Source organism: Poecilia latipinna, unplaced genomic scaffold (assembly GCF_001443285.1).
Source record: "Poecilia latipinna isolate Pla-1442-1.1 unplaced genomic scaffold, P_latipinna-1.0 Scaffold3127, whole genome shotgun sequence".
NCBI lineage: Eukaryota > Metazoa > Chordata > Actinopteri > Cyprinodontiformes > Poeciliidae > Poecilia > Poecilia latipinna.
The window spans coordinates 35,913-53,311 of record NW_015115743.1 but is presented as its reverse complement, the minus strand read 5'-3'; the positions used below and the strand labels follow the sequence as shown (position 1 = coordinate 53,311).

Genomic DNA, 17,399 nt, shown 5'->3' with positions numbered 1-17,399 from the left:
AGCAGAGAAGTTCAGTTTCTGTAGTGTGGTGGTTATCATGTTGTCTTTACACGCAAAAGGTCTCTGGTTCGAAACCAGACAGAAACAGATTTTGCATGTTCTATTCATCACAGGTGTTTACTAAAGGTCAACAAGGGTTCAGTGGTGTCATGGTCTGTACTCTGAATCCAGGCATCTCAGTGCAAACCTCAGCTGAAATTTTCATGAATTGCATCTCACATCATCAACTTTGGAACCTCAAACTGAAACAAAGCAGAGAAGTTCAGTTCCTGTAGTGTAGTGGTTATCCTGTTTGCTTTACACGCAAAAGGTCTCTGGTTCAAAACCAGACAGAAACAGTTTTTGTAGGTTATGCATCTCTTGGGGTGCAGTGAGACAAGAGCCTTCCTCTTTCGTGATGGTTCACTTGCTAATCGACTTCATTGTCGGCTTCTTTGAAATCGAAGCTACTTTACTTCAATTACCAATTGGCAGTTCTATGGCATAATGCACATGTCAAACTCAAGGCCCGCGGGGCCCATGTGGCCCCCCAGCATTTTATAGGCCGATGATTGACTTTAAATAGGTTTTGAGAATGAACTGACTACAAACTACATTTCAACCAAAGGTTTGTAATGTGCTTCCTAACCAGACGCTCCAAAGCGTCCGGTCCATAACTCTTCAACTCGCTGTCAGCTCCGGTCAGAAAGACGCATTTAGTTCAGAGACCATGATATTCAGAAAGGATTTTTTAAATTAATTGATTTCAGTTGCCTCTGAGACTAAATCTGTGATTTGTTGTAATTATTTGTTTGCTCACCTTTAAACACTGATTTAAATATTGTAATTTTTAAACCGAGCAGTAATTTTACATCCATGGAAACTCAAATGTAATATTTAAAACTTCAATACATAAAATCAGTTATTTAACAATATGAGGTGTTTAATTTATTATTAACATTGTATTTTCATACATTTATGCTAGGGGTGCCCAAGTCTAGTTTTCCAGAGCTACCATCTGCAACTTTAGATGCATTCCTTCTCTAACACACCTGGACCATTGACTCATTATAAGGCTCTACAGAACTAAATGAGGGAAGTCAACCTTTTGTCTGGGGTGTTTTAGCAGGGATGCTCTCCTGATTTGTACTGTCAATGTGGCCCGTTGAGGGGGGCCAATATGCTGAAGTGGCCCTCGGAGAAATTGAGTTTGACACCCCTGCTGTAGACTCACCACAGCCTGTGTAGGACCTACATTCGACACCCTTTCTTTTTCTGTGGTTGAATGAGTTTAACCAACTTGAATCTCCCATCAAATATTTGTTTGTCCTTAAGAAGCTCAGGCCTAAACTTAGCTGGATACTTGACCACCCTTTCTGGCAGGAAGCGGTGCAGTCCATTTAGATTATCAGGCTTCCTGGCACACACTCAGCTTTTAAACATTGTCTATGAGTCTTCAATAGAGTCAAGGTCAGAGCCACTCCATCCACAAGCTTCCTCTTGGCCTACTTTTCTAGTCCAAACTCAAGTTTGATGTGTGTTTGGTATTATTAGATTGTCGGAACACCAAACTGGGTTCAAGTTTCAACCATCTGATCCAAACTGTCACTGTCAGATGAAAGGGAAATGGGTAGGATCTTTCTTCTTTCGTCTTTGGCTACAGATAAGCAAGTGAAACATTAACACAGACAGAGTAGTTCTCCACCAAGACTTGTCCCTCCTTTAACTTGACTGACATGAATAAACCAAATGTGTCTTTGTGAAAAGTTTTTCACTAAGAAGGGACAAAGATTGAGCTGCTTGAAAATGTTGGAGCTGGTAAAGATGAGGCTTCTAAAAACTAGCAGGTACAATAACCCAACAGTCAGGTACGGCAGTGGTCACATCATGGTGAGAATGGCTTTTGCCACTGTTGCAACATCTAGTGCATCAGATAATACAGGAAGAAGCATGTCTCCAAATAATTTTATTTCATTCCTTTGTAGAGTATCTTTACAAAAATCACCTTAACTTTGTCCTCTCTTAATCCACCCAGGATACCTGTTGATTCATGTCTATGTACAATGACAATTGTATGGTGCTGCCGTCAAGTGAGTGAGCAAGTAACGTCCCACTGTTATTGCACAGTATAAAGCTGTATTTATAATACTGTAATTTTAGTATATTTTGCAGAAACATATGAAGTAATTACATTTCAAAGACCTGTTAAGCAACTGCAGCATTGGTAATATAATCTACTTACTCATTGTCTCCAATTATGCCTAATGTTGTGAATCTGCATCAACAATTTATTATCAATTGTATGTGTTGTATCCCAAAAAAATTCTTAACTTAGAATCTACTAGACTGCAAAAAAAAAAAAAAAAAAAAAAAAAAAATTTTTTTTTTTAAAAAAAAAAAAAAATTTTAGTTGGGGATGTGTTTTAGATTGTATGGACAGTCATGCCAAAAATCCCAATTCAAACTTGTGAAGCCATTTTATCAAATTTGTTTGTCCAAAAAGTAAGAATGCCTGAACACTTTTGGCCAACATTGTATGTTTTTTTTAATTTTTATTTTATTTTATTTATTTATTTATTTTTTTGAGTATTTGAATATAAACTGGAAAACATATGAAGCAAAATACAAAAACATTTCGTATTTTAGTTAGGTGATGGAATCATCTTTTTCAGCTGGAGTTCAACTGCAAAAAAGATCTCGCAAAACACACATGAGCTAATGGATGACTTTTACCAAGATCTCAGATTAGATAATTTGCTTTTTCATGACAGCAGCAAGTTTGCAAATCCAAGTCTTACAAATTTACAAAGCTTTAAACCTTCTGATTTAAACTCATGCCAAGAATTAGCAGGAATAGTCTCTTCTTGTCAGCTGTACAGCACTCTGAAGACGTAAATAATTGATTCTCTTTGAGCAGGAAGCCAATGTAAAAAGAAAGCAAAATGTTTTTAGAAAGCTGTTTCCTTTTTTTTTTTTGTAATGTAATAAGGAAAAGGCGAGTTAAAGCCTGACAAAGCATTGAAGCTTTTCTGTTAGAACTACAGAAGCCCCCCTGATGGCTGTAACTGATGCTGAAGTGGAACATTAAAAATATGATGCTTTAAGAATCATAAGGAGTCATAAAATAAAACCTCTCGTGTTTTACCGTGAAGGAGCTATAGGTTTTCTGCTACTACGTTTGAAATTCATAGTTACAGAATTTCATTAAGAGAGCAGCTGGAACTCGATTTGTACTTGTACAAATACTTGTACTGCGGCCAGTGTCACAGAAAAAGTGGTAAATAAAAGAGTCTGGTAGAGGAATGACTTGATTTCATTCAATTCCTGGACATTTTCCATTTGCTGTTTTTATTTCAGTTGCAATCTGTTTAATTTCCACTTTGTAGAACTTAAAAAACATCATGTTGTGTTAAAGGTTTCATTTTATGTCCTGATCAAGTTAAAGACTGAGTGCTTCAAAACTGCTGATTCTTCTTTTCTTGCTTTAGGCAACAGATCTGGATCTGGGAGCAAACGGTCAGGTCCATTACAGGCTTGTCAACCACCAGACGCTGTTTTCCATCAATGCCTCTGGAGCCATCAGGACTGCAGTGCCACTGGACAGAGAGGTCAGAGAAAGTCACAGATTTAGTGAACTTTAATGGCTATTGGATTCAAAACAATTGAAAGATGTCACCTCTTATTTTTTTTTAGCTGCAGTATTAATTTTTCTTCATGACTCTATAACCTTCAAGGTGAAAGGTCACTATTTCCTGGTTGTCGAAGCCTCGGACGGTGCAGTGGACCCTCGGCGATCCAGGCTCACCCTCTCTGTGTCCGTTTTGGACGTGGACGACAACAGCCCGATTTTCTCCCAACAGTCCTACAACATCAATCTACCTGAGAACAGCCCAGAGGACACCGTCATTTTACAGTTAAAGGTGAGCCTCTGGCTTGGCTGGGAAAATAAATTATGTATAAGTTCATCTGAATAAATTAGAAAATGACTGAAATCTTTATATATTTCAGTATTTTTCAATTCAAAAGCGGAAACTTTCATTTAAACACAGTGTGATATACTTCATGTGTAGCAGCTAAGGAAAATATAAACTTAAACTCCTTTGAAAATGCCAATCTTACATAAAATAAGCTTTTAATACACAAATGTCAGCTTCTACAAGTTTTTATTGTCCAAATTACTGCATCAGTGCTGCGAGGCTGTGAGACCATCCGTTTTTACTAACGGCTTTTAGCGCATCTGGATTCTCGGAACAGTTTTTTTTTCCTTCTCTTCCTCTTGGAAATATTCCTTGGATTCTTTTAGGGGGTTTAGGTCACATAACTTACTGACCTGTGCAATCTGTCTAGAGGACAATTTTGGGAGATAAATGAGCCTCTTGACAACTACAACAGTGAAGAGTCCTTATAAAAAGGATATTTTACCTTTTGAATTATCAATCAATCAAATAAATTTTGATCAACTAGTTTGTGAAAGCAACTTTAGATTTTGACAGTCAAAGGGCCCCTATTGGGTGGGTTTTTTTTGGGAGAGGGGGGATTCTTTTGGGAAAAATCACAAAGGTTTTTGATCATAATTTATTTATACAAGGAACACAATGTCAAATTATACATTTCTATAAACAACTTCTAAAAATTATTGGCCCCTGACAGAATTAAAAATCAGTTTTTCAACCAGTCAGATGGTAACATTAATGATTTTTTCTTTCTGTAAATGATTCTGTGATGCTTTGATATGGAATAGCATAAACACATATTCGATATAGCTATTATCTTTTTAGAACCAAGACGTCGTCCTTAAAATGTTAAAAAGATTTTTTTGCAAATTTTTAGTACTATTTTTACTTTGCCTAAAAGCTGCTCTAAATAATCCAACAAACTTTTTCAGCTTCATGACATTCAAAGTGAATTGACTGAAGATTAATGCCTCAGTCATAAATCTAGTTCATAAGACTCAAAATAATGTTGCTTCAAATCAAACTCTTACATTTTCTACGAACTCACCAAAGTGCTTACATTTCATATTCCAGGCAGCGCTGGCGACGTCGTAAAAGTCAAAGTTACTGTGAGGCTTGTTGAAAGATTGAAAATTGAAAAGGCCAGGGTTCCCTAAAGCATCCCAATTTAAATACCTGCAAAAAAAGGAGAGAAATTTGACATGGACCACCGGTGGAACACAAGAGCATTAAAGTTTACTGCCACAGGCGCTTTGAATATGCCACTAAAACACAGAGCTTAATAAAAGCACTGTTTTAAAAATTAACCTGCCCAAAAAAAAAATAAAATAAAATAAAAATACCATCACATAGCAGTGATTCAACCTTCTTTATTTTCTTTTTTTCTGAAGGCAACAGATGCTGACCTCATCTCCAACCTCACATATCGAATCAGAGCTGAAGGCCTGGATCCTGAGATAACACGGCTTTTCCGCGTTGACCCTGTGACGGGGGAGCTGTCAGTTCTTAAGGTTCTGGACTTTGAAGCTCTGGCTGCCTCTGAACCCATGTACACTTTCACCGTAGAGGCTGTCGACGTGGAGGGAACAATGCCTCCTGGGCTTGCCTCGGTTACAGTCAGAATACTGGTGAGTGTGGGGGTGGGTTTCTCGTGTTTTTTCCTTTGTCCAAGCAAAGCCCAAAAGCAAGTAAGTTTGAAAGACAGGAACATGTAAAGAAAACAAGAACATACAAGGCCTTGGCTTAGACCCCTTGAACTATTAGACATTTTGTCATATTGCAACCACAGACTTCTAGATATTTTAGCAGTATTTTGTTTTCTATTTTTATTTTAATGGTAGTGTTCAGTGTGTAGGTGTCAACACAGGATAAATTAAAAGCTGTGCAGTCCAGAAATCTGAAATGGAAAATAAAATGAAAGGCCTTGTTGGATGACAGTCATAAGAAGTTCAGTTTGCAGTTTTAGAGATATGTGGTGGGGATAGCAAACGTGTTTGAAGGTGCTCAGATCAAACTAAAAATTAACGTTTTATTCTTGATGCAAAACTCTTTTTAGCAAAAAAGTAAACACTGGAGGTTCCCTGAACACACCGTCCTCATGATGAAATATGCTAAGGAGACATTTGATGGGAAGATTAATGGATCTTAGCATAGGGCAGCCCTGAAAGAAACCCTGACAGAGGGTGCAAGCGATTTGAGACTGGTGGAGTTTACCTTCCAGAAGGAAAACAACCTGAAACCTGGAGACAGCAACAAAACTGGCTAGATCAAAGTCCAGACCTAAATTCAGCTGGGGATCTGTAGTCAGACTTTAAAATATCTTAAAATAACTTCCTATCTGACTGAGCTTCAGCTATTTTGCTAAGATGAATTGGCCATCTTTTCTGTTTCTGGATGTGTGAAGCGTTCAGAGAGATAAGTCACAACGCAACTGGAACTGGAACAAAAGATGATCCTACAATGTACTTAGAGGGGATGAATACAACTGGATGTCAATACCTTCCCAAATCTTAAATAAATGTTTTAAAAGCATAAGAATACTTTAGCAAGACAGTTGAGTTTAATCAGCAAATGGTAGTTCTGAGAAAACTCTTTATTCATAGATTATAGATTAAGTGTCCTAAAAATAGTTAATTCACTTTATCAAGCATATTTTCTGGACATTTTACATACAATTAACAGGAACAATTTCATTACAGACAAATTCAGTGTTATTTTCTGTTCAATAAGTGCCTTTTTAAACTTGTTCCAAAAATATTTTAGTTCTGGCAAATTAATAAAAAAAAAAAAACTGCTCTAAGAACTCCAGCAGATTGCATTTAATCTAGACTTCACTGCTTTCCCACATCCTGCAGAAAGCATGGGGTGAAGTAGACAGTGTATCTGCTTGCTAATTAAAACTGGAGGCTGGTTCCACAAGAGAGGAGTTTGATAACTGAAAGCTCTGCTTCCACTTCTGGTTTTAAATACTCTTGAAACCAAAAGTAGCCCAGGCATCTAAGAACAAAGTGCATTATTTGGGGAAAAATAATACTGTGGGGGGTTTTTTTAACATAAAGCTGAGATTGGTTGACTTTAAATGAGCTAAAATGTGAATATTTTTGTTCAAGTTCTCACTGCTGCATTTCAGCATTTAGGCTTTTCAGTTAATGTAAGGGATATCCTGATGATACAGAACTGATTTCATTGGCAAGTTAAACAGCATATTTTGAGTACATTTAAACATTTCTCTCACTGGTGCTGAAAACCCCCAAAATTTCAAATGATTTCACATTAAATGAATAATGTGAAAAGACATAATCAACACAAAAGTAACATATTTGTTTGAGAAAAAGATTAATCGTAGCTACAAAGCAGAATCACTCACAGAAACTCATTAACAGATAGATCCTCATTCGTGCCGGTGGAATATGGGTTCTTTAAATCAAATATCCAGAATGCCTCTCTCTTTCTCCTGATAAAATCAATATTTCCGCCTCTTGGACTGGACTTAATGGCCTCAAAGTTTATAAAGAGTAAAGGGGAGCTACAGTGCTTTTCATTAAAGTGTCTTGCAAGAGAACTGGTTGAATCATCTTGATAGAACTTTTATGGCCACTAATGCGTTCTTACAGAGGACGCATTAATGCCGTCGATGGTTCTCCTATATGTATTTTATTGCATGGTCTCATCTTTATTCCATATAGACACTGAAGCCATTAAGTCCAATCAAAGAGCATCTGAGAAGCTTTTTTTTTCTCCAATCGCCCGACTGTGTGAGCTTCAGTCCAAGTCCCCCCCCACCTTCATGAGGCGTCCCCAAAAGAACTGATCCCACGTGTGTTTTGATGCTTTTTTGGAGTTTTTTGTGGCGTCAGGAACTGATCAAAACCCCCCGTTGTTTCCCTGTCGTCCGACTGTGACTGACTTTTTTACCGTGAGACAAATGGTGCATAGCTGCTGCATCCTGAAATGAGACAGACTAAACTGTGGGTCAGAAGTGCCACCAGTATGTTTGTTGCTAAAGTGACAACCACAGCTGAGCTAGCTCAGACTACCGAGTGCTGATTTGAATTTGTTTAAAAGGTCTGACTGACAATGCCTCACATTTTCTGTCAAAAGAAGCACGTCCCCTCAGAGGAAACAAGTGTCATACATTAATATCAATCTGCTCCAGCTTCAAGCTGTCCCTCTTTGTTTCCTTCCTTTGGATGTTGCAAGGCAGCAGAGGTAGTACTCTGTATTTCTGATTGTATCTTGTGTTCTGTCAATCAAGATGTCTCCATTTTGTCATGCAGTTTGTGATGCCAGTCCTGTTTGGGAGGTCACGGTTTAAGACTGCACAGTTATAGAGGAATACGTAATCTTTTGCCGAGAATCATTGCATATTTTTATTGCTGCCATTTTGGTTTGGACAATAAAAATGATTAAAACCGCCCTTGAAGCCCAGATGCATAGAAAATGTAAAAAATATTGCAGGTATATTCATACCAATCAAATATTTTATGCACCAAAAAATTCAATTTACTTTCCTGGGATTTTTATGTCACTGATCAATGCAAAGTAAGACAAAGTTTCACAGTTGAAGTAAAATAGTAATCTTTGAAGTGTTTTGCAAATCGATCTGAAAAACGGTATTGACGCCTAATCTAAACCCCCGAGCCAATGCCTTTCAGGAACAACATTACAATGATAGATGCAAGTCTTTTGGAATATGCAGAACAAAATCTTTCACATTACATAAAAAGTGTCTGTGGATGAAAAAATGAGTGGATGAATGAATGAAAATCACAAGACATGACAAACATAACCAGTGTAGATTGTAGACAAACACATTCCAGTCTTTTGACTTTCAAAGGATCCCTATAGCTGTGTTTGTTTTATAGACAGGATGTTTTTTTTGTTTGTTTTCCAGGGTGAAGTAGAGAGTTGTTAGTTAATAAAATCAGAACATCTTCGTCCTCGTAATTGGTGATAATTGTAAGATTTTTGTCAACATTGTGTGATGCTGCCGTGATTTGTTGAAGTCAACCAACGGTTCACTGCAGAGAACTTTCACAACATGTCAGACATTTGGTAACTCAGTTGAAAAAAAAAACAAAAAACTTATTAACGTTCAAGTTCACATCATTCCCCTGTAAAATTTCATTCACTGTTTTCTCACGTCTGTGTTGCTTTTCTTGAATCTCTTTCCAGGATATGAATGACTTTGCTCCCTCATTCAGACAACCCGTCTACAGAGGCATGGTTGCTCCTAATGCTGCCAAGGGAACCATTGTAACCACGGTGATGGCCAACGATTCTGACCCTGCGGTGAGTGTTTGCAGCTGCTCATATTTAATCAAACTATTTCCTTCTCTTGCTCTTAAAATTGTGCATTGGAATGGAATGATACGGGATAATGATGCTCAGCTTCAGTCCGTCAAAGTGTGTTTTGAATTTGTATCCTTTTCCCTTTTGGAGCCTTGCTCTTTTTTCCCTCTGCTCAGCAGTGGTTCTGTTAACCAAGGGTTTTTTTTTTTTTTTTTAATCCAAAACATCCATTCTAAAACTTACTTGGCTTGTAAAATAAAGAACCAGCTGAAACTCATGTTGCAGCTTGTAAACTTTCTAAAGTAAACTTTAGAAGGTTTACAAGCTGCAACATGAGTTTCAGCGCATCATTTGAAATTATCTTTTCTGATTTACACATTCATTTGTTAAAATGCAGATCTGTGTTATGCAATGCATTTTAGGAAAAAAAAACACACCTAATTTTCATAGAACCCTGAAAGCAGCCGCTTGGTGAGTTTTAAAATCACCTATTGAATAAATGTTTATGAAAAAAGGCCAGACTCAAACACAGAGTTTCCTTACTTTGCATTTCCAAGTCTCTGAACTTATTTTTTATTTTCACATCTGCAAGCAAAATCTTCTCCCGCAATGTTTCGCCATGTGCCTCTTTAAAAGCTTCACTTCCTTTGACTTATGTGCTTGCTGTCCTCTTTCATCAGCTGAATTGATTCAGAGTGCAGGTAGAAGCATCAAAGTAAATTCTCTTGAGCCAAAAAACATCATTATACTCTCCAGGTTTTACGGTTTAAAAGTACTCCCTCAGGCCCAAACGAAGTGCTAATAGCATTTTTTTACTTATATATATATATATATATATATATATATATATATATATATATATATATATATATATATATATATATATATATATATATATATATATATACACACACACACACATCTTGATGCAAATTTTTTTGTTCATTGTTCATCTGTTAGGTTCTGTCGACTCATTTCAAACTTTTTTGGTAGCAACACATTTAATGGAGACGTTTAACAAGCAGCTCAGCTGTACTGTTCACCAGTGCTGTTCTGATATTAAACCTACATTTTGTCACAAAACATGATCATTGCACTAAAAATTTGCTGCCTTAATTTTCTGTTGGGATCACAACAATTGTACATTGTGTCACTTCAAGTGTCCGTTAACTGCATGAGTTTTTAGTGTATTTTATTAATAAAACCGCTGCCATGAATCATTTAGTGTGATTGAATATGACTGAATGACCTGTTGCGTGTAACCCCTAGTTACACGCGATAAAGATCTTTTATTAGATGCCACAGTGCTGTAGTTAGTAGATAAAAGTTTTACAAGGCTAATTTGTCTTTATGTCATTGAGTTGAATCTTTGACTGGATGTTTTCCTTAATCGTCTTGCACTCTGTGGGAAAAATTAGGTAATAAAAAACATATTGAGTAGCACCACTAACACTCTTCAACAGTGTTTTAAAGACACACACCCACACAAGCACCCATAGTATGTCTTTCTATCTGCACAAGGACTTTCCAATGACTTTCATTCATTGTTCATTCATTTCTATAGGCAGACAGTTTCAAACGGTGTGTAGCTGCTAAAATGTATCAAAATATATTTTTCAGCATAGATTTGGCTGATATAAAATCATTGAAATGAAGCTGTGTGACATTATTATTCATTCCTGTGTGCCTTTAATATGGGAGTGAACATTTTACAGTTTATTTAAAGCTACTCTATGATATAGCTGATATTTCTAAAACATCCTTCACATGCCTAAATGCAGTTATTGGTAAAATGTGTCAGTCTTCCTGTAAAATTAGCTTTTATTGCTGTAGCAAAGTCACACACTGAATTATTTGCAGAAGTATTGATATCAAGAGAGGTTCAGTGGCGTAATTAATGCCATTTTTTCCAGTTTACTGAATATTATTTAACTGAACATTGATCTTTTTTTATCATATCTTGTTTGTCAGAATTTTTGTCCAGAAGTGCCAATGAGAATAGCACGCTCAATCAGTTTAGCGTGTCTGCTTTGATTTTGCCTTACTTGGTTTGCATTTTCAAACTCTTACAATATTTTTTTCCAACACTCTTTTTTTTAATCTGCCTCACAAAATAAATATCAGCAGAACTACATGTGTTGAAACTTCGGCATAGACGTGAAATGTTTTTCTATTTCCCACCATTCTGTGCAAAATTACTCATACTACTTGTTATCCTTAACACTCTGGAGGTTAATTTATGACTATTAAACCTTGAACCCCAGGTGTCCAAAATGGTACTGGGTGTTTTTATGTTCAATCATTAGTATTTAAATTTAGGGACAGCGTGACATTTAGCACCGCTGCAAAAGCCATTTCTCTTCCAACGCTAGATTATGTTTCAAGAAATATTTGTTCGGCTAAGCATGAAAGAGGCAGTTAATCATCTACGGCAAACCCATCGACATTACGCGTGCTCTGCTTTTCCTTTTCGCAGGGAACCCCCGCAGGTCTAATTCGTTACAAGGTGGACCAGGAGGCCTATCCATACTCTGCCAGTATATTCGATGTAGATGAAGAGAAAGGTCATGTGGTTACCAGAGTAAATCTTAACGAGGAACCCAACTTAAAGTTCAGAGTGAGTACATCCCCAGTCTCTTTTGTAAAAAAAAAAAAAAAATGCTTAAAGTGATGTATTTTTTAGAATTGAACTAAATATATGTATAAGCTGTGTTTTTTTTTTTTTTTTCATTACGCTAGTACAGGTAGGAACATTGAGGTTGTCAGTTGCAAATGGGAAACACTTAAATTTGCCCTTTTTAATTCATTTCTTCGTGATTCAAATCTGTTTTAGTGTGAAATACAGCAATAATACTATGTAGCAAATAAAAGTGACTTGCAAAAGTATTCACAACCTTGAATTTTACATTTTGCCCCACTGCAATCAGAAACTGAAGAGGTATTTTTCGTCATAAAATCTCATTTTCCATAAATAGTTAACTTGTATTTAATTAATATTATCATTGCAAACCTGCTAAGATGTGGTTGTCCACCTAGATTTGATTGGCCTTTGATTGAAGTCGAAATGCAGGATGTCCTTAAGATGAGTCATTTTACTTTGTTTGTACCGCTGTGTTTACGTTCTGGATCGAGACTGAGGAAGAAGAAAATTGTTCCAGAGCTGTGACTAAATCTCATTGAACAGCATATAAAATAATTAGCTAATGGTGTCTCAGTTTTGGGTTTCTTTGAGCACTTCTGCTCTGTGCAGGAGCAAATTATATATATATAACTAACTTAAATCAGCTGAGACCGAGCAAAGCTTTTAACTGCCACATAAGCCAAGTGCATGTATTTTCAAAATGTTATGAGTTAGGAACATTGTATAGAAATGTAAAAACTGCAATATGAAAGTAAGTCTGTTCTGATTTTATGTTGACTTTTTTCTAGAGTCAGCGCTTCTCCTTTGGGTCTTGTTAACATTAGTTACCACCAATTAAATGAAAAAGAAGAAAGTCGGTGCGAGCAGAAAAAATAGATATGCCAGAGGGAAACATATGGGATTATATAGTCATAACCCACTCTGTCTTCATCTGCATGCGTCTCTAACAGCTGGTGGTGGTGGCCTATGATCACGGCGAGCCTGTGAAAGAGAACACGACTCTGGTGGAAATCACAGTGCTTCAGCCCTCTGTTATCCCCGTGTTCACTCGAGAAGAATACAGGTACGCTCTCACACACGCAAACACACATCCTGTGTTTTCTTGTCATCTGAATGTTTTATGCGGCAGCTGCTCGGTTGTTGTGCGAGAAGCGCTTCAGTGGAAAGAGAAGGACATAAATCTCAATTACACAAAGTTAACACGTTAGAGCGGTTCTGAATGGTGCACAGTTCGCTTACAGAGCTCGTGTATTTATAAAGATGTGACTGAAAATCACAGACATTGAGTTATTAGTTTTAACTTTCCTCTTAAGGATCAAAAGCAAACAGAATTGCCTCGTCTAAATATCTTGCATTGCAGTTTTCCACATTGTCGCACAACAATAAACTTCAATTTAAACGGGATAAAAGTGGAAAACTTTTGATGATGTATATTTTTGACTTGATAAGCAGGACAACTGACTTTTGTCTTCACACCTTCCCAGTCATACCTGTTGGTGAGGGGATAATGCAGTAAAATGTGAATAAACTGCCTTTGTTAACACCTTCAGGTATGGGGACAGCTTGGCCATGTCTTCCTCTTCACTTTTTTCTGTTTTGTTTACATCACTAGTTGGCTTGGAATCCATAATTTTAGAATTTGCAAATAACTCGGAACATAAAGGTAATGAAGATGTATGGAGCTAAACAAAGGAAAACCCTGAAAGAAAACCTGCTAGAGGCTGCAGAAGACTTGAGGATTAAGTGGAGGTTCACTTTACACCCACTCCACACACACAACCAGAACTAGAAAGGAATGCCATAGATCAAATCATATCCATTATGTTTGAATGGCCCAGTCAACATGCAGTTCTACTGTGCTTGAGCAAAAAGAAGCATTTAGTTGCAGTTGCAGTGAAATCATCCTACAATTAATTTGGTGGTTTAAATGCAAATACACAGTACATGTTTCTGATTTTTATTTGTAAGCAAAAATCCCCATCGACTATTTTTTCTTTCTTTCCCGTTTTGTGTTATTTCACAAAACACACCCACAAATATGTATTTAGGCTGTGTGTGATTGTAATGGGACAAGATGTGGCTCTAACATTCAAATGAATGGAAATTTTCTGATGCTGTTCTCAAAAGTAATTATTCCAGAGTTGGGAAAAGTTTATTTGTAAGGAATACCTTGTTAAAACAAAGCAGGAATAAACCTGGGATCGTGCTTGTTAACATTTAGTTAGTTTAGTTGTTTGATTCAGTTGTGATTTGCTTATTGTACATCTGACACAAATGAGTTTCTTTATAAATGAATACTTTGACTTTTCATGTTTTGAAGCATGAAGTAAGTTAACAAAAATAGTCGAAAAAAGGATAAGGTTTTGTTTGATCTAAGTGAAAACGCCATAATCACTCTTCTGTCAACGTTCCATTCAGTCTTTGTTTTTGCACTGTCAACAGCCTCAGCAATTACATGTCACAGACCCAGTAACTATTAATTTATGACACTCTAAGCCCATGTGGCTAAACAAACATCAGCTCCCTCCCTCCCGGTCTTAAATCTCTCTCTTTCTGTTCGCTATTGACTTCAGGAGGGATCAGCTCAGGTTTTCTTGTGTGTGTTTAGATGCAGATGTAAAAATGGACTATAATCTCCTGCTATTATCTCCTTTTATCTGTCTTTGTCTGCTTTCTTTAGTTTTCACAGAATGAAATTGGTCTGAGTTAGTGTTCTTCTTATCAGCGCCACTGTCTAGTTGTGTTTATTCTCTTTTGTAATGCCCGTTTCAATTTGCTTTGCCCGTCAGACAGTATATATATATTTATAGACATACACTTTCACTTCTTATGTCTTTCTCCACCACGTCTCTTTGCTGTGGCTTCTACTCACTTTAAGCAACATGTCGTCTGTTTCAGACGGAAAGGGCTTCTGTGTATCTTCAAAACACATTTTATGGATGTTTATCATAATAGTGTATCTAGAAATTGTTCAGCCGTTCAGATTTCTAAGCAGGTGTTTATATAAATCTAATGAGCTTGTTAGTTAATCTTGTTAGTCTTAATGTGTTCAACACTAAGTAGCATTAAAATCTTCCACAGCGTCAGAAAGACGCTGCATTAATACAGATACGTAGCTTTAAGCCACGGAAGTGTGGGGGCATATTTGTGTGGAGTTCAGTATGTATTACCTTCATGTTTTATTTCTCCCCTTTTGATCATTACTCACAACCTAGTGAAGACACATTCTCAGTTCAGAAGCATAACAAATATGTGTTTTTATATTATTATTTGATGCTTGTGAATTCCACGTATCTCTTTCTGAGGGTGGTGTTTCTTTTGTATGTTTTTCTGCATGTCTCATTGTGAATTTTTGCCCTTCTCTTGTAATCTGTATTTGGTTGCATTTTAATGTTCTTGCGCTTCACTCTGCATTCATGCTGAATGTTTCGGCTTTGGTTTAATTTCTTTAGGGTTCTCCAGCAATTACTAACCCTTTAAAAGCTAGAACCACTATTAGCACAGTAAGCTGGTACTAACTTAATCTAGTACAATGGAAATTGCATTTTGTATGACTCCATGAAAAGCTCAGACAGGCAAACAAAAAAATCACTGCCATCTTTTTGACTATTATATTTTAGTTATGTGCAATTAAACATATAAAAAATTTACATCTTAAATTTTAAAAGGAGAATATTTTATTGCAATTTCTAGCTTTGCTGTCTATTATATACCCAATACAGACTTCACATCAAGCACTGTCAACATATATGTTTCTACCACTGCCGGGGCGTTTTTCAGGATCAAACATGCTTTATGTGACTGGGATGGAGTTCAAAAGATTTTTGGATGCAGCTGCATTGGTGCACCAGAGATCCAGCCAATTCTCTCTGCTGAACACAGACACTAAGTACCAGTCAACCGTAGCTTTGGCTTTATTTGCTGTTTGTGCATTTTCAGTCTGTGGGTTGCTCATCTAGTGAAAAAGCTAATAAGCCGTGAAAGAAGTTGTGTTAAATCATTGCTGCAACTGTGTTTAGTCTTGGCTCCCTTTTCTCCTCTCACTGTAAAGGGCTTGTTGCACCTGCAGAATCAGTATGCAGGCAGCGTCGCACATGCATGCATAGTTATTAGCAACCATAGGAAATGATCAACAGGGGGTTAAGTGAACAGTAAGGAAATACTGACATATCATTGAAAGCTCTTTTCTCCTTTTATTTTTATGTATGCATACATTAAAAATGTGTGGATTTTTTTTTTCCCCTTTATTGAAGTGTTCGCACACAGCCACAGGTCATCCCTGGCATCAAACATCTTGTAACTTTAATTAATCTAATTAGAAAGTGTGTTGAGGGCCCAAAATGCTTCAGACATTCAAATCCTTGTTTTATTCTTTTTTTTTAGCAAGAAGTAATATGATCAAACATGGAAATATGTTGCTGTGGCTTACATCATTGCACAAAGAGATAACACAGCAGATTATCACGAGAGATTAAGATAAATTTGACTTTTATTAATCCAGCTTCTGAGCACGGATACATTATATGCACCAAGAACATCGATAACAGTCATGTTTGGCTGCCATCAGAGTAAATAAAGTATTAAAAAATGTAGAATTTGAATGCATGCATTCATTACAGTAACTATTGGTTATTTGTTTCTTTGCTGGAGCACCAAAATTGAAATAAAGTCTAAATATTTAATCTTGGACTGGGAACACACAGAATAATTTTGTCAACTTCTGCTTTGCATTATTTCAAAAGTAAATTAACATGACTGTGAAATATTCAGATCCAGGCTCTTCATTGCTTTGCTTTGCACAGCTCATGATCAAAATTTTTATTTCAGGGTTTTAGGAAGCAAAAATGACTCAAAGTTTGTTTTTGTTGCCAGTTTGATGCGACTAAAAATACTTTTCTTGTGACTGAAACAGCAGATTCCTCATATGCAGTTACATATTGCTTTGAGGTATAATCTTTAATGATGGAGTTTTTTAAAAACACTTTTGTTAAGATTTTTTTTTGTCTTTATTACATATGCAGTCCTTAGGAAATGTGGAATCAAAGCATGGGACAGACATGCAGCTATAATTACAAGGTCAGGTATGCATTGGGACCAAATCCAATGCAACACCAGGAACATAATAGACTCATTTTGTTGAATATGTTGACATGCACACACACAAATAGTTCAAAAAGCAGTAGAACTTTACTGTTTTCAAGTATTTGTTTTATATCTGCACTGGATTAACAAAGCAGATGGAACCAAACACATGCAGATACAAACATGCCCATCAATCCAGCAGGTCGGAGCAACTTGGAGCAGTTTTTTTATTTTTGCATCTCATTAGTTAATATTTTACTATAGAAGTTAAAAGACTGTATGAATGTCATTGAATGTCTTATGCTGCAGATTGTGAAAGACTAAAATAATCTCTGATTCATTCTGATAAAAGCATCAGTTAAAGTCAACTAATAAAATCATTACATTTAATCTGGCTGAAGATGGCGCCAGTGTGTACGGCAGGCCGTCTGTCCTTACCTTACCTATGTATG

The 17,399-nt window shown here is 36.6% G+C and overlaps 1 protein-coding gene across 1 annotated transcript in view; it reads left to right on the top strand.

The window, feature by feature from the left end:
- Positions 1 to 1,803: 1,803 nt before the first annotated feature.
- The window catches only part of LOC106940209 (protocadherin-15-like), a 42,457-nt gene continuing 26,861 nt past the window's right edge, over positions 1,804 to 17,399 (top strand). The window contains exons 1-7 of the mRNA XM_015022887.1: positions 1,804 to 1,869; positions 3,468 to 3,587; positions 3,714 to 3,899; positions 5,324 to 5,560; positions 9,108 to 9,224; positions 11,701 to 11,841; positions 12,816 to 12,928. Coding sequence (XP_014878373.1) covers positions 1,804 to 1,869; positions 3,468 to 3,587; positions 3,714 to 3,899; positions 5,324 to 5,560; positions 9,108 to 9,224; positions 11,701 to 11,841; positions 12,816 to 12,928 — 980 coding nt within the window. The remainder of the gene's footprint in view (positions 1,870 to 3,467; positions 3,588 to 3,713; positions 3,900 to 5,323; positions 5,561 to 9,107; positions 9,225 to 11,700; positions 11,842 to 12,815; positions 12,929 to 17,399) is intronic.